The sequence below is a fragment of the Bubalus kerabau genome, chromosome 19 (assembly GCF_029407905.1).
Source record: "Bubalus kerabau isolate K-KA32 ecotype Philippines breed swamp buffalo chromosome 19, PCC_UOA_SB_1v2, whole genome shotgun sequence".
NCBI lineage: Eukaryota > Metazoa > Chordata > Mammalia > Artiodactyla > Bovidae > Bubalus > Bubalus kerabau.
In genome coordinates, this window is record NC_073642.1 from 42,419,975 (window position 1) to 42,441,996 (window position 22,022).

General features: G+C 39.1%; 1 protein-coding gene across 8 annotated transcripts in view; it reads right to left on the reverse strand.

The window, feature by feature from the left end:
• Positions 1 to 19,775, reverse strand: part of HEATR5A (HEAT repeat containing 5A) — a 105,278-nt gene extending 85,503 nt beyond the window's left edge. For 4 of the 8 annotated variants that reach the window (XM_055556096.1, XM_055556097.1, XM_055556094.1 and 1 more), the window contains exons 1-5: positions 19,358 to 19,495; positions 17,452 to 17,518; positions 4,621 to 4,804; positions 2,885 to 3,096; positions 1,853 to 1,961 (exon numbers count right to left, since the gene is read on the reverse strand). In XM_055556096.1, the coding sequence (XP_055412071.1) occupies positions 1,853 to 1,961; positions 2,885 to 3,096; positions 4,621 to 4,746 (447 nt within the window). In that variant the 5' untranslated portion in view covers positions 4,747 to 4,804; positions 17,452 to 17,518; positions 19,358 to 19,495. The other 4 variants (XM_055556091.1, XM_055556093.1, XM_055556090.1 and 1 more) reach the window with 4 other exon arrangements.
• Between the last annotated feature and the right edge of the window lie 2,247 nt (positions 19,776 to 22,022).

The window sequence follows — 22,022 nt, forward strand, 5'->3', positions numbered from 1 at the left end:
GAACTGAACTACTTAGAACAGTGCCCGACACACAGTAAGTGTTCAGAATATTTTCATCATTTATTGGCCTGAGTATTTTAACTCAGAAGTTTAAAGTCTGAATTTAGATTTTAAAAGATCTGGGTGTGAATCCTGGCTCTGAACCTTAGCAACGATGTGACTTTAAGCTGTTCTTACTTATTTCTTCAACTATAAAATGAGGATAAGGAACTTCCCTGGTGGTCCAGTGGTTAAGACTCTGTGCTTCCACTGTAGGGGGCACTGGTTCAATCCTTGGTCCGGGAACTAAGATCCCACATGCTACATACCATGGCCAAAAATAAATAAATAAAAATAAAATGAGGATAAGATGAATCCCATAGAGCCAGTAAATAAGCGCCTATGGGGAAATCATTCACCATAGTGCCTAGCACACAGTAAACACTCAAGAAATAGTACCTGTTTGTATATCTCAGGAAGTTAAGGCTACTACAGGTAAGCTAACATCAATATCATTTTCATAGTAATGTTATTAATTTTTGTTCAAAGGGGCATAATAGTGAGTAATTACAGGTGGACATAACAAAATGAGTCCTAATGGGAAACTTAACTTTTTTTTCAAACACTGTCTATCACTATGTGTGTGTATCAAAGGTGCAAATCCCTTTTGATATTTCCAAAACACTGTGGTACTGATGAATCAACTAAATCATAGAGGTTATAAAGTGGAGGAGCAATAAAATACTTAGCAAGAACTTAAAATTTTCTGAGACTTATAGAATAATTCTCTGTTAACCATGAGCCCTAAAAAGTATAGCTTTATCAATGGAGCTAAGAGAAAAAAAAAAGTTTAAAATGGACACACTTCAATAATTTTTACAGACACGTCCTTTTAAATAAAACCATGTTTATGGATGTTAACAATCTCTCCTCCTTAATCATCTTCAATCTTTGTGAAAGCTACTACTGCTAAGAAGTAATCTGCTGAGTTGATTTTCTCACCAGTTTTATATTATGGATTTCACTTCTCTGTAAAGTTCTAGAATCAGTTACATTCTTCCTGAAATTTGGCATATTTTATATTTGAATTTTCCCATGTTTTATCCCGATAATAGTTAAAGGTGTGTGACAGTCTTGTATTTTTACAAATTTTCTAAACTTCTTCAAAGTAATGTAAGAACAAGAACTAGTGTAATATTTTTAATATTTAAAGGTGCTGAGTTATCCTTAAATATGAGGGACCACAGATTTAAAATTTTTGATATACAAACATACAAATGTTTGAATCTCAAAATGTGATTGGTAAAACTTTAGTTGGCAAAAAATTACAGTATATCTTAGAAGTCTGATAAAGACAAAGGGTGTTTCACAATGGTAAATGATACCAACATATCAGTGAGGCTAAGGCTGAGAATATATTCACCCCTGGCAATTAAAAGGTCATCCAGGTCCTAGTCAAGCTTATGTCCTTCACACTCTTTCCTACCCTGATTTTATTCCTTACTCCCTGCTGATGCTGGTGGAATACTAATCCATCCATCAGGTAGACGGTCGTTACCCATTACGTATCTGGACCCTTGGTGGCAAGCACTTGCTCTGGCACTAGTAAGTAGCATGAGATGGAAAAGGTGAAACCAGGAGGAGCAGGGACGGGTCTGCCAGAGAAACACCTTAGTTTGTGTCCACTGGAATTTATCTGAATACACAAAATTTTACTGCATTATTGTTTTTCTAATAAAGATTTAATATACAAATACATAGGTGCACTACCTAAAAATATGTCATTTATGGATATATTTACATATATACCATGTATGCTTGTCACAGATAAGGCTCTTTTATTAGCTCAAGAAACTATAAAATCTGTATTTACCTCTGCACTCTTCATGGCTTTGAGAATATTCCCCACCGTATCAGTAAAGGTGTTACCTAATATTCTACCCAACTTCTTGTACAAGGAACCCAAACACACCACAGCAGCGCTGAAATGACATTTCAATTAGAAATCAGTCAAGAATGAAAAAACAGGAAAAAAAGGATCTTAGGACATGCAAAGATGACTACTTAAATTTTTAAAGGATAAATTTCCCAGAATCTACTCCACTGTTAAGTCATAAGGAATGACACTGGGGTATCAAATGATTACATTTTCAATATAAGAATGTTAAAAAGATCTATCTTCAACTAATTTAAATCTCAGCCCAAAGATTCCATTCCTCCAAATTTTTTAATAGAACTGAGCTTCATATGTTAGATAATCAAAGACAGTCTTAAAAGAAAAAGAACAGTGTTCTCATCAAGTCTCAACATTTTATGGAAAAGCATATTCTATCATAAGCTAAAAATTAAATCAATAAAAAAATTTCTATAAAATTAGTACCGTGGAGCCATACATCGTAAATAGCCTTCTCTAAACAACAGGTGATAAAATGAACTGAGTCCTATGGAGAAAGAAACTTAGTTGTTCTTTTAGGATCTTAGAAAAGTATTTTTCTATATATTTACTATTAATCTTCACTACTAAGAACTAATAAACTAAAAGAACATCCAAAACATGAAGAATTTAATATACTTGTTCCTTCAACACCCAACGGCTAAAATATTAATCAGACGGTTTTGATTCTCAAATCTAAGCTTCACATGTCTAAAATTTTTAAAAGAACTATTTCTCAATGGGAAAATATTAGATCTTTTCAAAAGCTATGTATTTTTAAGAAAATGAGGAAAACAATTTGTATTCATTTTTATAATAATTATCAAGTAGTTTAGTTCTTTAAAAAAATTATTTTACTAAACAGAGTTGATTAACAAGGTTGTGCTAATTTCTACTATACAGCAAAGTTTGAGTTCTTTATAAAAATGATACAACAAAGATCTCTTATATTCAGTTTCAATATTAACTTACAGTTTAGTGGGAAGATAACTTGGAGAATCATCTTTGCTTCGAATAAGATCATTACATTTATCGATTGTCTCAAAAACAGAGAACGTGTCTCCAATACTATAAAGAAGGGCTAGATTCTTAGCAAGGAGTTTACGAGTAGGAGGCCCTGGTGAGCTGTTCAGCAAAGACAGGAGCTGTTCCACAAGAGTCTTCTGTTTCTCCCTTACATCACTCTACAAATGAAGTGAACAAAGAAGATTCTCATCAATGCAATTACATGTACTTCTCTAATATGATTTTGCTTTCATGTAATTAAGAACCAAAAGCCTCTAGAAAAATGAAAAATTATTTTAACTAAATATTACAAATAAGTTGGTGGCATAATTATTACACCTCACAAGCAAGTAGTTTGCTGCATTGCTGGTATCTCCAGAGAATAAATTCTGGACCACAATATACTGGAGTCTGTGAACAAGACAAGGGTTCCGTTTTTTTCTCTTTCTTCTTAGGTTTGAAACGTAGAACAAATTTATATCTTAACTAGCAATGGCAACCCACTCCAGTACTCTTGCCTGGAAAATCCCATGGGCGGAGGAGCCTGGTAGGCTGCAGTCCATGGGGTCGAGAAGAGTCGGACATGACTGAGCGACTTCACCTTCACTTTTCACTTTCACGCATTGGAGAAGGAAATGGCAACCCACTCCAGTGTTCTTGCCTGGAGAATCCCCAGGGACGGGGGAGCCTGGTGGGCTGCTGTCTATGGGGTTGCACAGAGTCGGACATGACTGAAGTGACTTAGCAGCAGCAGCACTTCTTAGTTCTTAAGTCCCTGCCTGATATATATCTACATCAGTGAACAACCTACCACCAGAGCTGACCTTTTAACAGTTACCTGTTTTACTCAGATTTTTTCTAAGTTTAGCGCAATTTTCTTTCTGCAAGCTTATGCATGTAAATGCCATGCTGTGACTCCATTTTACTTATCTACTCTCTAAAAAAGGAGAACAGAATATTATCACAGTTGTCATGGTATTCAGATGCTTCCTGAGGCTTCAACTTTCACAATAAAACGCTTGTTAATTTAGGCTATGGATCTTTGTCATTTATAAATTCTAAATGTCTCCATGAGTAGTGTCTTTGCAACATTTTTGCGTTATGTAAGGTATTGTTATTCTGTGGAATACCTTTATTTTTAGGAGATATAAAGTATTTAGAAATAAAGTAGCAACTCGCATGGCTCTGTAAATCAATTAAACTTGGCAAAATGTTAACAGTTGTTGAATGTAGGTAAAGGATATGAATGATTAGCTTTCTTCTTTGTAGTACCTATTTTATAAACTTTTAAGAGAGAATATGTTTACTCAAAGACTCCTCAGCTCATATTCCCCCTCAAGAGTTCACCCTTTTAAGTGAAACTCCCATAACATTATTTAGTGCGATACTGTTCCAGGACGTCATGCATATGGAGGGACACAGGTAAGAAGATAACAATGATGAAATTTAACACACTGTGCTCTGGAATTAGTTTTTAACGTATTTGAAAGTAATGTTATAAATATTGGTTAATTTCTTCCTGTTCTTTCGAGCAGAAGAAACCTACTAGTTCACTGTAAAATCTTATTAAGGTCTAACTTTTGAAAGCTAATTTAGGTTATGCTGGACAGAACCAGAAAAGTAAACCAAAGGAATTAAACATTATCTGGCACTTGAAAAAAAAACCAAAGACCTTGGAAAACAGTTTTTGCAATGTTACTCACCCTGCTGGTTGCAACCAAGAGTTTCTCCAAATATCTCAACCAATCAAAAATAAACTCTGCCTTCTGAACTTCACCCAGTTGATTGTATGCTTCTTCATTAAGCAATAAGCTATGAGCTAATTCCATTCCTTGCAGAAGTCTCCTAGCTGGTCACGATTCTTCTCATTAAACTTTAGTCATATACCTATAATAAAGGAAAATAATATTTTAAAAGAAGAATGAAAAGGAAAGCAATCACAATACTGCGAATCTTCCACAGAAAAGCACGAAGCATAAATAAACGGAGACATCTTTCCTAACAGCCCTAAGGTAAAACTGGAAAATTCCCAATAGTAAACTTACTGATACAAAACCCCCTTTTCAGAGAGTAGATAAGCAGAACAGAGTAGGATTGTTGATTTCATATGTCAAAACTTGCCAAACAGGAGACATTTCATTAAAATTTTGAAAATTTTACAGTTAAGATTACTCAAGTGTGAAGACTTTCAGTTTTCTCTGTAACATAAGCACTTTTTTTTACTAAAATGGCTTGTGAGTATGTATTAACAATTACCAAATACCTAGACTTCCTATTATACTTTACAGTAAAGCTTGAGGTTTCCCAGGGCCTTTGCCTCCACACATAACCTGTCATTTATGTGGAGATCCAAGAGAAGGAAATAGCAACCCACTCCAGTATTCTTGCCTGGAAAATCCCATGGACAGAGGAGCCTGGCAGGCTACAGTTCACAGGATCGCAAAGAGTTGGACATGACTGATAACTGAGCACCAAGACTTGAGCAAAGGTACTTATTCCCATTAGCATCTGTTTCTCCAATCTAATAGAGACACTGCCCGAGGCTAGGAGTTTTTAGGGAAAATCCCATCTCTACCAGTACGGATAGTCTCCCTATCTCTGTGAACCTTGTTGTGAAAGCAAACTCATGTTTTTAAAGGCACCTGGATGGATGCCATCCAAGGACTGTGGAACACAGATCATTATCTGCTATGACCCAGATCCAACGCAGCCTTCACTTCTCTCGTAACAAATAATCAATAGAAGAGGTTTTGTTTTTAGATTCATGAGCATCTCCTGGGTACACTCTAGTAACTTTCTAGAATATACACAACATACAAGCATGTGGGTAAAATACATATACACTCACTCATATGCAAATTTACAAGATGGCATTTCTGATTATGGATTTTTTTATTTCTAGATGCATGCTCAAGTATACGGCAATAAAACAGTATAATGTCTGCAACTCATTTTCAAATGGTTAAGTACATCAATCAGTTAGCCACAAAACATGGCAAAATATTAACAGATGAATATTGTAGGTAGTACATATGTGAGCGATCATTTTACTATTCCTCAATTTTTCTGTATTTTTTAAATATTGCAATAAAAAAGTTGGAAAAATTATTTAAGGAGAAAAAATGTTTAAAAACATAAGCTGGCTTAAAAACAAATCACACTACTACTTCCAGGAGTAACAGCTATCATCAAGAACATTAAACAACAGAGAGGGTATCATATACATATAAGGTGGGTACATCTATCCCATGCTGCTGCTGCTGCTGCTGCTACGTCGCTTCAGTCGTGTACGACTCTGTGCAACCCCATAGACGGCAGCCCACCAGGCTCCCCCGTCCCTGGGATTCTCCAGGCAACAACACTGGAGTGGGTTGCCATTTCCTTCTCCAATGCATGAGAGTGAAAAGTGAAAGTGAAGTTGCTCAGTCGTGTCCGACTCCCAGCGACCCCATGGACTGCAGCCTACCAGGCTCCTCCGTCCATGGGATTTTCCAGGCAAGAGTACTGGAGTGGGGTGCCATTGCCTTCTCTGACATCTATCCCATATTGAAGTATAAAAAATAACTCTAATACATTATAAATAAACCTGTTAAGCTAAACAGAAACATGTAATTCGAAATGCAGAGAAATACAAACAGAATGCCACAGGTAATTAAACTAAACCATATAAAATACATAACCCATATTCCCCCTAAATAAACCTCAATCTTTTGCAGAGAAGCCAGTAAGATGTGCACTTCCCAGGTGGCACTAGTGGTAAAGAACCTGCTTGCCAATGCAGGTAGATGTAAGAGACATGGGTTCAATCTCTGGGTTGGGAAGATCCCCTGGAGAAGGGCATGGCAATTCACTCCAGTATTCTTGCCTGGAGAATCCCATGGACAGAGGAGCCTGGTGCGCTACAGTCCACAGGGTCACAAAAAGAGTCGGACAGGACTGAAGCCACTTAGCAAGCACGCACGTGTAGTAAGTAGTATTAGAAAATCAGATGGGAGACATGAGGAAGGCTTTTCTTTCTTTTTTCTCCTAGAGAGTTTATGGGTATGAAATTACCTAGACTATAACACTGTAATAATTGTGATATAACTGAAAAGAGCCTCTTTAAAAGACAGTAGTTGCAAATTGATGAACTGTTGGCTAAATTTCACCTGCAGTATATGTTCTGGGGAAAAAACTGGTTACTAACATTTAAACACAAGATTTTACACAAAAATCTGGGTCCATATCCCATACAGCAATGAATGACTGAATCTAAGAGGAGCAGGGACTCTCAGGCAAGTACACTTGCCACCTGGACTGCCTTATTCATTTACATTATTTGCCAACAATGGCACACCACTCCAGCACTCTTGCCTGGAAAATCCCATGGATGGAGGAGCCTGGTGGGCTGCAGTCCATGGGGTCGCTAAGAGTGGGACACGACTGAACTGAGCGACTTCACTTTCACTTTTCACTTTCATGCATTGGAGAAGGAAATGGCAACCCACTCCAGTGTTCTTGCCTGGAGAATCCCAGGGACAGGGGAGCCTGGTAGGCTGCCATCTATGGGGTCGCAAAGAGTCGGACACGACTGAAGTGACTTAGCATAGCACAGCATAGCATGGGTATTCAAGTTTTCAGCTCCTACTTTTTCTTTACCTTACTTTCGCCCTCTGGTTTGGGCAAGAAACCCTCATTTTCTTTCTTCAATTATCAAAGTGAACTGATCAAAATATGCACAATAAAGGTAATAAACACTACTGAAATAATTTACAGAAGAAATCTTAGTATACCAAAGGAGAAAAGCACGTTTGTACTCAATATCTGCTATTGTGTGAAGAAGAAAAAAAATAACCTGAGTATCACAGAGAAAATTTCTTGTAACCACCAGGGCAAGTCAAAACCCTATCTTAAGAATCAAATTACCCTTTTTAGAGGTCATTAGGACTGCTGAAGAGACATTTTTTTTCCTTAGGCAGAAGCAATATTGTGGTGTAAAATGATCTATCAAGAAGCAAAATAGCTAACACAATGCAATAATAAATAATTCAGTAAAGAGCTTGAGATCATAAGCAGGGCATAAAGTTTATCTCCCATGCCCTCAATACACTCCTCATATAAATTACTCTTACAAAGTAGACAATTCACACTGGCAATCCCACATCCAAACCCCCAAATCTACAATGGCCTCTGATCTCCACATATGTATTATCAATGACATAAGTAAATGCACTTTGCAAACAACAGATGTTCCTGCTCTAACCTACAGTGTAACCTAAGGATGATGAATACAAATACAGTCAATCTACTGTATGTTTTAATTCAACTACTGCCCTATGGCTATACATACCTGGAGAATGTTTATTTGTCTATTTTTCTCTTATTTTCCATTTTTATGCTTCTTGGGAGGTTACAGAGCGATTAATTTATTAAAAGTGAACACATATAACAATGTATTTTTCAAGGTACAGTTATGCTACTTGAAAAAAGGTGTCATCAAACCACTGTACCAACTATAAGGCCAACTATTATTTTTGACAGACACTAATTATTACTGATCACTAATTATAGTCCAAGCACAGCTCTAAGAGCTTTAAATATTCTTGAATAAGTTGCAGAACTGTCCATGGGTAGTTATTTTTATTAGCACCATTTTAAGACGAGGAAACTGAGGCACAGAGAAGCTGAGTCACTTTTCTAAGGCTACACAGAAAATGGTCATACACTAAAGCGATGTAACTTGAGATATATGCGCTTTAACCACTATATACTATGCTGCCACCCTTTTATCCAATCAAGCCTATCAAATACCTTGAAGCCAGGAATTTTATTCATTCATTCATTTTTACTAATATATACTTGATGTACAATATTATGTTAGTTTCAAGTGTACTACATAATGATTTGACATTTACTAATATTTGAAATGATCATCATATCTACAAAGGACTTTTGGGGAACATAACTATTTTGAAAACATATGTCATTTGGGGGAACATATGCTCAAGTTCATGCAGGGGGGAAAAGTCTTCATATTTTTGGTCATTTTAGTTTCTTAAAATGATTTATTATATCATTTTGAAGAATGTAAAGAGGAAAAAAAAATCACAAATAAAGAGACCCCCTTAAACACAAATAAGACAGGTTTGTCAAATTGGTTTTCTTTCTTTCCTGAGCAATAAAAGATCAATTTACAAAATGAATAAGCCATTCAGTAGTAAATGGAACTGAATCTAGAATGTATCATGCAGTTAAATTTTGGAATGTCTCAAATTTAAATTACTTTTCTTTGCCTCTCAAGTCTTTAAAAGACATCACAGCAGCTGCAACTCCGCCTCCAGCTTTCAGTTTCTCCGTTTTGTTTAAAGAGCATAGAATAAAAAAAAAAGAAACAAAAAAAATCCTCTCAAGAATCTCCCATATTTCAGGGTACACACATAAATCTTAAAATCTATACCTTTCAAAACAAACAAACAAAAAAACCAAAACAGTAATTAGCTTTGTTGGGGAGGGAGGAAACATTCCTCTACCCTTCTAGGTTTTTCTGAATTCTGGTCTAGGAATTAAATTGGCATGGGACAGATAAACAGGAGAAAAAACTCAATTCCAGACATAAGGAACCCCCCCACACAAGAGGATCAAAGACCCCAGATACACGAAGCGTTGAGAAACAGAAAGGTAAAATGAGGTATTACGCCACTCTAAGCCAAGGGGGCCTGAGGCTTCAAGGACAGGAACAGCCACAGGATGACTACGGGGGTAAGATGTTCGGTAAACAGATGTTTGCTCTGACAGAGACGGGGCTACTTAGAAAAAATTTACCTCCAATAACAACTCTTCCCTGAGACAAGTCCCCAATTTAAATTATTCTAAGTAGTTAAGGAAGGACAATATTTTCTCTTGAACCCATGGGTTCAAAAGAATCCTCATGCAAAAGTGACACCTTCTGGGCAGCTTGATCTGAATCCCCACAAGATTTAATCTAGAAGAAGATGGATCATTTTTTACTGACCTAACACTCCCTATGACCTGTGATTCAGGCTTTGCACAATTATAGGTAACAAAATAGGAACTCACAAATTACACAGAGCTTTAGGTCATAATTAAGATGTTGCCTAAGGAAGGCTGCCCCTGGTAGAAAGCAAATAAGGTCTTTTTGTCACTGTACTTTAAATATCCCTAAGTACAGTCTTCACTGATTGTAGAGTAAAACAAGTATTAAAGCAAGTCACTTGTGATTCCAGAGTTAATAGTTTCATCTTGATGATTTGAAAATCCTATCTGCATCTTATTTTTTAAATCTGAAGCACCTTGCTTCTTCCTACAATAAACTATTTCAAAATTTACCTTTATTAAAAATAAATCCTTCAGGAAGTCTTTCAGGATTAATTCCCCTATTAATACTGTCTTCGCTTGGTACAAGATTTCTTTTATTATAGATATGCTTCATAAAGTGTTGGGCTTCTCTAGCCATCATTTAAATTGTGAGATGCTCCTGGTATTTTTCTGATTCAAAACGTTAGCAATGATTATTAAAGCAGTAGCACTGTGGGTAATGCTATTTTCTCTAGTCTCCAGATTTGTTATGATTTTAAAACTTTTAAAATGAAACCCTTAAAAACCAATAAATAAACTGAACTTCCACTGATTCCTTACTTTTATAATTCACAATACCATTTGTTAGCATCATCTTGGTAACACAAGTGGGAAGGGCACACCTATTACCTGCTGCAGTTCATGGCAAAGCCTCTCACTTTCCCACTAATTCCCAAATCACAAACTGATGACAGTAGCTATTCTTTTTCTTTTTAAATTTCATTAATTTTTAAAATTTACTGATTTTTAACTGGAGGATAATTGCTTTACAATATTGTGTTGGTTTCTGCCATGTATCAACATGAAATCAGCCACATGTCCCCAACCTCTTGAACCTCCTTCCCACCTCCCACTCCATCGTATCCCTCTAGGTTGTCACTGAGCACCAGATTTGAGCTCCCTGCATCATACAGCAAATTTCCACTGGCTGTCTTAATTTTACAAATGGTAATGTATATATTTCAATGCTACTCTCTCCTTTTGTCCCACTGTCTCCTTCCTGCTCTGTGTCCACAAGTTTGGTCTGTCTGCATCTCCACTGCTGCCCTGCAGAAAAGCAGCTATTATTCACTGAGCCAAGAACTGTTTAGGTGCTTAAATCTCTAATCATCACAGGAAAGAAAGCAAGTATTACTGGTCCCCATTTTACATTAAAAAAAAAAAAAAACAAAACACAAAACTTTGATGCCAGTAAACAGGAGAGATGAGAACAAACCCAGGTCTCTTTGGGAACAAAGCTCATTCTCTTTCCTCAGTGCTAGGAAACCTTTCCACCGGAAAAAAAGGGAAAACAGCATTTCTGACATTAAGATGTAAGGGACAAAAGTGTAGAACAAACAGAGGACGGCGGTGGAGGTGGGGCCTTACTTTATATTTGGGCTCACTCTACCGATTTCCCCACGCATGTGGGCATGCTCAGTCGTTCTACCTCTTTGTGACCCTATGGACTGTGGCCTGTCAGGCTCTTCAGTCCAGGCGATTCTCTAGGCAAGAATCGCCTGGGTCGCCATGCCCTCCTCCAGGGGATCCTCCCAACCCAGGGATCGAACTTGCGTTCCTTGCAGGTCCTGCACTGGCAGGTGGATTCTTTACCAGTAGCGTCACCTGGGAAGCCCAATATTTTGCCCTACACCTTTTGGTAAATCACAAAATCAGTTTTACCTCCCAACTCCTTCAGGGACAAGGGTCAAACAATTAAAAAGGCAGTGTTGGGAAAACAGCAAAAGGAAGAACACAGATGAGGTAGGTAAACTGTTAAAAAAGCTAAGCATGTCAAAATAGTAGACCTGTAACAAAACAGACTACTCTGGTTAATAGCAACCCTGGTTGCTTTTAAAAAATACAAAGTTTTTTGAGCCTAAACCAACTTAACAGAATCTCTGGAGGCTGAGGTACTATGATAACGGGAGTTTTCATTTAATTCTCACATGGTGAGGTGACTAGGCGACTAGGCTGCAGCTCCAGCCACCCCCTCAAAGTCATCCCTCTGCTGGCCAGTCACCCCTATTGTCCACGCGGAAAATCACGTCCAGGTTTTGGACCAAGAGCTAATGAGAAGCCCACACCCTGTTTGCTTCTGTCTTTGACTTCACTTTGTCTTCTTTGTAAAAGGATGTTTTTCTTGAACTAGAAACAACCAAATGTTTAAAAAAAAGAAATAAAACTAGCACTATTCATCTACAAAGAATACGCAAACTAAATAATATAGATATTTTAATAGCTGATGAGTGTCCCCTACTCTCCTATAATTCATTTATTACCTTGGGTAAAAAAGATTTAACTTATTATTTTTAGATAAGCCCAAAGAAACTGAAATTGCTTTAGAAAATAGCAGGAAAATGACAATGAAATTCAAATCTATGATATTACTTGATATGAACAAAGACGTTCTAATTCTCTGTAATAACTCTAAATAAACCAGTTGTCATTAGTCAAATACTTAAAATGTTAAGTGTACAATATTGATTAAGCTCAGTAAGAATTTAGCTGAGTGATTCAATATGTGTACATTAAATCTAAATATTATAAATGCAAAAATTTCACAGCCAAACTGAGATTTTAGAAAAGCTGATAGGTTTATAGTGACAGTACAAATAGGTTCAACTCTTTTGGAAAATATAAAGAAGTCATAAAAACATCAAAACCACTTGACGAAAGCGTGAGTTTTTGAAAATTCGTGGCAGAGAAAGGAAAAGGAAAATATCAGAAGTGTAAGCATTGATTAGAGCATTGTGAAAAGTAAAAACTGAAAACTTGCAAGTCCATCAATAGAGAAAGGATTCTTTGACATTTTCAGACACTATCAGGCTCTCATTAAAAACTGTAATTGTAGAAACTACAAGTGCATAAATTTTAACAGGTTAACCTATTGAGAGCATCCCCACAGGTAAAGCAGTGTTTCCTAAAAAGTGTTCTGTAGAACAATAGTGAAAAAGGAGGAGGAAATGAGGATTTGTGTTGTATGTGAGGGAACGGAATCCAAATCTTTTTGGGAAACACCAAGTTGGCAGTCTCCTTCCTATAGAGGGTCTCCACACATGTGCTATATGTAATGTACATTATATACTGCCAGAAGGGGGTGTGTGTGTGTGTGTATGGCACTTGACGTTCCTCAGCATCTTTTAAGTACTGACCTTTGCCCAATTTCTACCTTTTTCTTTTCCTCCCCCTGCTGGGAATCCTGAGAACTCAGTGTTCTATAGAACACAATCTTTAAATACTAATCATTAGAGACCACTATAATTCAAAAAATTTTTAATTCCCTTTTAGTTATACTATGATAGGATTTTTATAACAAGTAGAAGAATATGTAACAAGACAATGTCACACTGCTACTTAAAAGTAGCCATTTCTGGTTAATATTTTGGATCAAATTATCTAACATTCAGAATTCTAAATATAAACAATCTTTTCTTTACTACTCCTGGAAGAAGAGTAAAGAAAAAAAGAATAGTTTTAATTAACCAAATGATTTATCAGTTCACATAAAAATCTGTGTTATTCATAACTTTCAACCAAGTTTCACACCACACCCATTCTGAGCTAAAAATGGCTTGTTGCACCATAAATTTTAATATTTGATTTTTGGAATTCTGAATACAATTCCCATAAAATCAATTTAATTCATGTTTCTTAAGTCATATGACAACATGACCCAGGCACACAGCACTAATAACCTGTTTTACAATATAATGAAAATATATTCAGTGTACCTAGATTCAAAGAATACTTCCTGCAAATGTGGTAGAAATGCTGAGAAACCTGCTTCTTACCACTGCATAATACAAATCAGTTGGAAAGGCAGATTCACTCAACTCCAAGAACTGATTAAGGAGCACATCCTACAAGACAGAGAAGCTAGAATGGAGTAGGAAAGAAACAGGAGTTATACAGAAATGGATAAAGTGAGGTAAGAAAGGGCCAGAAGTAGGTATGCAATTTCCTTTGCCTTCCTCCCGTTTTTCCTCAAGTGCTGCAGATTACTACTAAGGATGAGAAGAATGGCAGAAGCTGGATTCAGTGAAGGAGGCTGCCTGAAGGGGCCTCTGTCATAGCCTAGCTCTGGCATTCTCCCTCCAGATTACAAAAGAGAAAACCTTAGAGGGTAAAAGGAAGTATGGTGGGAAGGGCGCAGGGGACTGAGCAGCAGAACCAACTCTAACAAGGCAATGATAGAAAAAGAGACTTAACATTTCTTCAGGATTTCCTTACTAGAACCTTTTAATTCACTATCTCATTGAATCTCCCTACTACTGTGGTAGTTGAGTCACTAAATCGTGTCTGTCTCTCGAGACTCCATGGACTGTCGCCCACCAGGCTCCTCTGTCCATGGGGTTCTCCAGACAAGGATACTGGAGTGAGTTGCCATTTCCTTCTCCAGGGGATCTTCCTGACCCAGATATTGGACCCGGGTATCCTGCACTGCAGGCAATTTCTTTGCCAACTGAGCTACCAGGGAAACCCTTCCCTAATACTAAAACTTAGATATTATCATCCTTATTTTACAGGTGAGGATAAAGAATTAAGAAATTTGTCCAAGATTTAAGTGAAGAAAGAAGTAGAAGAAAGAAGGTAACGCCTACATCTGTCTAGTTTCAATGTCCATGCTCCTTCAACTACTTCATGCACTCTTTTCATACAGTTTCTAATCACTGACAGTTACTACCATGCCCACTGAAGCATCTAATCTTTATAACTTTGTTTTCTCTTATCAGTTCACTATCCACTTAGGTCTCCAGTACTTCGAGGCTTTTTGATAAAATGTGAGGTGTACTAGAGACATCAACTTCCAGAGGGCCCTTCCCACCAAGACAGCAAATCCCTAAGTAACTAACACTAATGCTGTTAGTCTTCCCTGGTGGCTCAGACGGTAAAGAATCTGCCTGCAATGCAGGAGCCCTGGGTTCGATCCCTGGGTTGGGAAGATCTCCTGGAGAAGGGGAGGTCTATCCACTCCAGTATCCTTGCCTGGAGAATTCTATGAGCCTGGTGGGCTCCTCCATGGGATCACAGAGAGTCTGACACAACTGAGCGACTAACAGTGTTAGCTTAGTCCTTGGTTATTCTTGACAATTTCTATCACTCTTCATTCCACAAACCAACTCTTCCACCTCCCCCTGGGAAGAAAGATATCACTCTGGACGCTTTGGAGTGCCAGAAGGCAAGTTTTAAAAGAGAAATTTTACTCTAATGTCTCCCACCACACTCATCTGAAAGTCACTACCTAAGCAATCTCACTACTTGGTACCTAGTAAAGAATTTAGTAATAAGAAGTAAAAAACAAACAAACAAAAAAGTTAAAAAAAAAGATACATAGCAATTAACTGTTTCAAATATCATCAACTTTACTGACATAAGTTTCTTGTCTCTAGGGGCCTGCTGACTCTTAGTTTAGTCTAGACATGACTAATAATCCAGCTATCTGGATTCTAGTTGGAGTGGGGTAGAGCCCCATATTAAAAGCGAAGAAGCAGACTAATTGAGAGCATGAAGAAGTTGAAGCAGGCAGCTAACAGTAATGGAAGAGACCAAAATACTATTTAATATACACTTTAAAAAGCAGGCAATACGGAGATACTTATAGTTCAAGAGCAAAGTGCATAAGATGCCAGTATTCCTCCAGCTCAGCAGAGGAATCCTTGCTCAATTTTTCAAAATATCACTGTATTTGTGCTCAAGTAATCTGCTACCGAGGACTTCCTACTTTAGTCATTAGACCCTACCTGCTTTAGAATCCCCTCCTTTTCCCCCCTTCTAACTGTTCATTTCATGGCTTTTATCCTGGTGAGCACTCAAGAGTCACCCTTATTCCCACTATGGTCTGACATCTTGGCTTTTCTTCATGGTTCCCACTTCTAATTTACAACATATCTTATAAAGTGCCTAGCCCAGAATTTAGCCACAGTTCTGACCTTCCTGGGGCCCTACCTGAGGGTTTTTTGTTTTGTTTTGTTTTGTTTTAGCAGACTCCCTGCCAGATGCCTAACTGGGCTCTTAACTTCACAAGTGTAGCTCTCTGGAACAACTCCATTATTCCCTTGTTTTCCGGCTGCCATCATCACATCCACCCAAGTAATATAGTGAACACATCATCTATTACTTCTAACCCCCAGCTCGTCTCAGGCAGCACTCCACAATCAAATTCACTGATATTTCTGCAGCAAAATATAAACATATTCACATAAAGGTGGTATAAATAATGACTATAAACAGCTTCCTATCAGGTCAGGTCATGTTCTGCTGCCAAATGAGTTAAGAAAAGTGCCTTTTGGACTCTGTAATTAAGCTTAAGGGACTCTGTACCTGTATATGCTTCTCTTTTCTTTTTTTGCTTTTCAGATTTCCTCCCAAAATATCTTTAAAAAAATTTTGTGCTTTTCAATGGGTAATTTCAACTTCCTAATAATTTTACTTACATAAAAATGTATGGAATAAGTGAGGTAATGTTTTGACTATATATTTAATACACAAAAACATGCATAAATTCAACATACAGAAATCTACAAATGCAACAGAATATAGATAGATGTTGTAATATATCTATAGAGAAGCATAAACTAGGAAAGAAGTACATATATAAAATATTTTAGAGAAGTTAGAACCATGGTTTCAAAATTGGCAAAAGTATATACTCTGCTTTAAATACTTAAATACCACCTCATACAACTTTACATTCTTTCCTGTCACATAATTAGTTCTAATTTTTTATGCAGCATAAACATAACATTATGCACTTTCACTTTTCACTTTCATGCAATGGAGAAGGAAATGGCAACCCACTCCAGTGTTCTTGCCTGGAGAATCCCAGGGACGGGGGAGCCTGGTGGGCTGCCGTCTATGTGGTCGCACAGAGTCAGACACGACTGAAGTGACTTAGCTTAGCTTATGACTATATTATGTTTCTTTTCTAGAAATACTTATTTTTTAAGTTGTTACTATTAAAAAAAAGAAGTTCAAACATGATTCAGAACAATATGCTCCAATTTCAATCTGCTGCGTGTCTGTTTCAAGGGTTCCAATTTCCCATTGGGTCTTACTGTAGATATATCTTTGACTTCATGCTCAGTTACAATGTGAATAATTTTCTGTCTAGTCTTTGAATCAATGTCACTAGATTCATGGTAAAAAAAAAAAATGTTCAAGTAAAAATAACTGTTACTTGTGAAAAACAGAAATGATACCTTAAAAAGAGCTTACTAAATTAAAAAAGTCCACACCAGATCCAAATTAAAAGTAGAAGTTATAAAGCTGTTAGAAACACACAAAAATCCTTCCCTTTCTCTAGCCTTCCAAAAGGCGAGAAATGCTGAAATTAAAACTTACTAGGTAATTATGACTGAAAAGCCATGACCTTTTCCCAACATTACACATCTAGGATCCAGAAGCATTTATAGGATGCAGTAGTCCACCTGACACAACTAAAAAAGTAAGAAAAATAATAAAAACTGAACTTAACCTACTTCCTCTCACAAAAGATACAGTGACTAAGAGTTTGTAGAGTTCTAGTCCAGGGTCAGCAATTCTTTCCTGTAAAAGACCAGAGAGTAAATACTTTAGGCTGTATGGACCACACAGTCTCTATCACAACTACTCATAAACAACACATAAACAGCTATAAATAGATAAAAGAGTGTGGTTATGTTCCAGTACATATAACAACTGACAGCAGGCTGGATCTGCCTGCCAATTACTGACCCCTAGTGTAATTCCAACGAATTTAATACTACAACTAGACAAAAGATTCAATTAAATGATACAAACAAATCTCTACTAACTCCTCAGGCCTCAGTTAATTATTTTCTTAAATGAAATTTAATAACAGTTTCCCAGTTTTGGCACTCTCCTTAAAATGCAGAAATGCTTTTACATGAGGGGACTAAGATCCCACTAAAGGGCTGTTCAAACCCAGTAACTATACTATGGATAGTTAACAAAAGAAGATTCAATGAAGTCTTAAGATTATAAACTGTCTCAGTCCTCTTTTTGAAATAAAGCTGAAGAAAGGAAGATATGTGCATTGCCTAAAGACAAAAATTCTTAAATTTTTCTTCTTAGAGAACGTATTATTTGAGCAATTTTTCAAAATTTTAGTTTGGCTATGTATTTTCTGTTACTAAAGTCATATATAAAGATGAAAAGAAGAGAAAAGTAAGCTAACATCCATAACAGTAGTGGAGGCGCTTAAGCTCAAATTCAGGTCTGTTGTCAATTCAGGAGTCTTGCAGCACTAAAGCTCTCTATATAAAGAACTACTTTTTCCAACTGTCCCTATTCTTATGTTATAAACCCTGCCTGCTACCCATTTCATTAAAGGGGGAAAAAAAAATCCATGGTGTTTAAAATGTAAGATAACCATCGGCTTCAATACTGATCTAAAATCATTTTCTTAAAGACATACTTTCTAAAATGTTTGCGAAACAGGACAATTCTCCTTTCCCCATCCGCCTAATGCCCAGCTTCAAGGACACTTCTGCTTTCTTTCCACTTTAATCTCTTCAGAGTATTTTCTCTGACAAAGTTCTGAACCATACTTACGGGTCCCCCCTTTCCCTCCTTTTAACGTCTTTTCTCCTCTCTAAGGTCCTTAAGGGCGCTCAGCCTGAACATAAAAGGCGCTGAATATTTGCTGAATAAATGACTGCACGGAAAAAGAATGTATAATTATGACCTTTCATAAAAGAGCTCAAATCATCTGACAGACATTATTTGACTTGACAGTTATGAAAATCATCTTGCCAGAGGTATGCATTACTGTGACTAGTATCATAAAGCGCTTCTTAAAAGTTTCCAAAGACTTTACAATCCCTTGCAATGAGGCTGTGCTGACCGAGAGCAGGGTTAAGAAATGTTTCCTTGTACTAAGCAAAAGCTAGCCCGGTAAAGGCTCGCTTTCTTTGCGAAAGACTATCCAGTATCCAGTCTCTACAGCTTCAGGAAACCCGCCTCCAGGGTTGCTCGCGGGCGTCCGGAAAACCTCGCCCGAAGCCCGGGTTGGGGCCCCGCTCCGAGCCAACCCCCGACGTTGCGGGCGCCGCTAGGGCGGATCCGGGGAGCGGCGCGCCGGCTAGGCGGGCTCCGACCTTCCGACCTTCTCCGCACGCCCGGGGGCTCCAGCCCGCGAGGCCAGAGTCCACGCCTACCTGTTGTGCAGGGGTGAAACACACTTTCCCAGAGCCCAGGAGGAAGGACCGGCTGCACTGGCCATTCGGCCGTCCCCTCGCCCCTGTACATCCCCTCCTCGGCGGGCTCCGGTCCCTTCGACCAGGACACCTAATCCTTCGACCTGTTCCTGCTCCCGGGGTCCCAACTTCCTCCACCTCTTGGCTGCCGCGACCACCCCGCGGACCCCCAAGCAGCTCAACTCACGGTGCAGGCCCCCGGTGTGTGTTTCTTCCCCGCCGGCAGGCAGCCCGGACACCGCCCCCTCGCGCCCGGAGCCGCCTTCACTCCTGGGATTCCCGACTGCTCACCCGCGGCGTCCCCTCACGACTCAGCGCCCGTCCCAGCCCAGCCACTCTATCGGCTACACAGTGCGGCAGGGTAGCACCGGGACTCGCCGGCGGCGGCTACTGCGAGACAGCGGGGCGGGAGGGGCTCGCGCTGGGCGGGAGGGGCTCGCGCTGGGCGGGGCCGGAAAGCTCGGAGCCTGGAGTGCGGCGGGAGCCAGCGATTGGGAGCCCGCCCCGCCCCGCACAGCCGATCCGAGGCCCCGCCAGCCGGCCGCCGAGCTATCGAGCGCCCACTCTGGCAGGCGTGAGTACTCCACCGCCGAAAGAGCGATGAAGGAGACTGCGGCCCAAGTTGAAGCCAGGGCAGCAGCTTTGCAGTCTGGAGAGCTTGGCCACACCCATTTTTGTTTGTTTCTAACGCCAGCCAGAATCCTTAGGGACAGCCTTTGGGCATCTGAACACGACTAGAGCCTGGAGAAATTCAGGCAGGAAGTGTACGTGGGTGGGTGTAGACATGGAAAGGACCCTAGAGAGTTTTGTAGTATTACAGCCCGAAACTCTGGAGCCTGGCTAAGGTCACACACCCCAGCCAGGAGAGAAACTGAGATAACAACCTCTTGGCCCCCAAGTCAATTGAGTTTTTCTAGTATACTCAGCATTTTGAATCTGATTTTTCAATTTTTATTTTGAAATAAGCGCAAGCTTACAAAAGTTCTTCTAGTGTAGAGAACATTTTTCCTTCCCGAACCATTTGAGATCTAAGTTACTGAGAGGGTGCCACATTGTCCCTAAATACTTTGAAGTCGCTCAGTCGTGTCTGACTGTTTGCGACCACATGGTCTATAGCCTACTACGCTCCTCTGTCCACGGGATTTCCCAGGCAAGAGTACTGGAGTGGGTTGCCATTTCCTTCTCCAGAGGATCTTCCCGACCCAGGGATTGAACTCGAGTCTCCCGCATTGTAGGCAGAAGCTTTACTGTCTTAACCACCATGGAAGGTTAAATATATGTCTTCCTAATAAGCACATGCCTGCTTGCTAAAGTCGCTTCATTAGTGGCCAACTCTTTGCGACCCTATTGACTGTAGCCCGCCAGGCTCCTCTATCCATGGGATTCTCCAGGCAAGAAGTAGATTGCCATTTCCTCCTCCAAGGGATCTTCCCAACTCAGCGATCTAACCAGCATCTCTCTGACATTGGCAGGTGGGCTGCTTATCACTAGGACCGCCTGGGAGCTTCAGCTTCAGCATCAGTCCTTCCAATGACAATCCTAGACAGCATATTAAAAAGCAGAGACATCATTTTGCTGATAAAGACCCATATAGTCAAAGCTATGGTCTTTGCAGTAGTCATGCAGGGATGTGAGAGTTGAACCATTAAGAAAGCTGAGCGCTGAACTGATGCTTCAAATTGTGGTGCTGGAGAAGACCCTTGAGAGCCTTGGACTGCAAGGAGATCAAACTAGTCAATCCTAAAGCAAAAAACCCTGAACATTCATTGGAAAGACCGATGCTGAAGCTGAAGCTCCAATACTTTGGCCACCTAATGCAAAGAATTGACTGATTGATTGGAAAAGACCCTGATGCTGGTAAAGACTTCAGGCAGGAGGAGAAGTGGGCAACACTAGGCATGCTCACTATTACTGGGGTATCACCACTCAGGCTGTCTTAGGCTTTCCAGCTAGGGAATATTTGTACCTTAACACACACATACAGTACATCTGTGTATGTGTACTCACATATACATTTACAGCTGTATTTCTTTTTTTAACAACATATATTGAAAACCTGTATTTCACAGTAATACCTCCAATCTAGCATCATATAGTTTATTCTATTCATAGTTTATCCTCCCTTCCACATTTGTAACTCTTTTCTACTACAGAGAACATTCTGGATCCTATTTTTCAGATATTTATTGTTTGAACACCTATCCTGTATTTAAGTAATCACCATTGCTGCCATCTCTTCCTTTGGAGGATGCTGCCCTTACCCCACTAAGGTGTGAAACCCCCAAATTAGCCACCACACACCCTTCTTTCTCTTTCCTTACCCATTCTCCCAAACCCTGTCCTCATCCCAGTTGTCGAGCCCTCCCCACCCTGTTCAGGCTCCATCCCTCACCAAGCATCCCTCCAGGCATCCTCCTTTTCCCACTTGATACACACAGACACAGACACACACACACACACACACACACGTGTGTGTGTGGGGGGGTACTGTAAACTATGCTGAGAAAGGTACAAAGATATTCTAGATCCTGAAGGAGAGAGCAAATACTGTGAAGTCCAATTGGGAGGCTCAAAGAAAGATGGCACTTAGGGACTTCTCTGGCACTCCAGTGGTTGGGACTCTGTGCTTCCAATGCTTGGGTTTGGGTTCAATCCCTGTTCGAGAAACTAAGATCCCACATGCTGCACAGCTAAAAATAAAATAAGCGAAAATATATCAAGTACTTGGCACATAGTATGTGTTCATTAAATGGCAGCTATCTATCTTCAAAAAAAAAAGAAAGATGGCATTTAAAATGGACTTTGAGAATGCATAAGAATGGCTGAATAGAATATGTCTGTTAGATATGGAA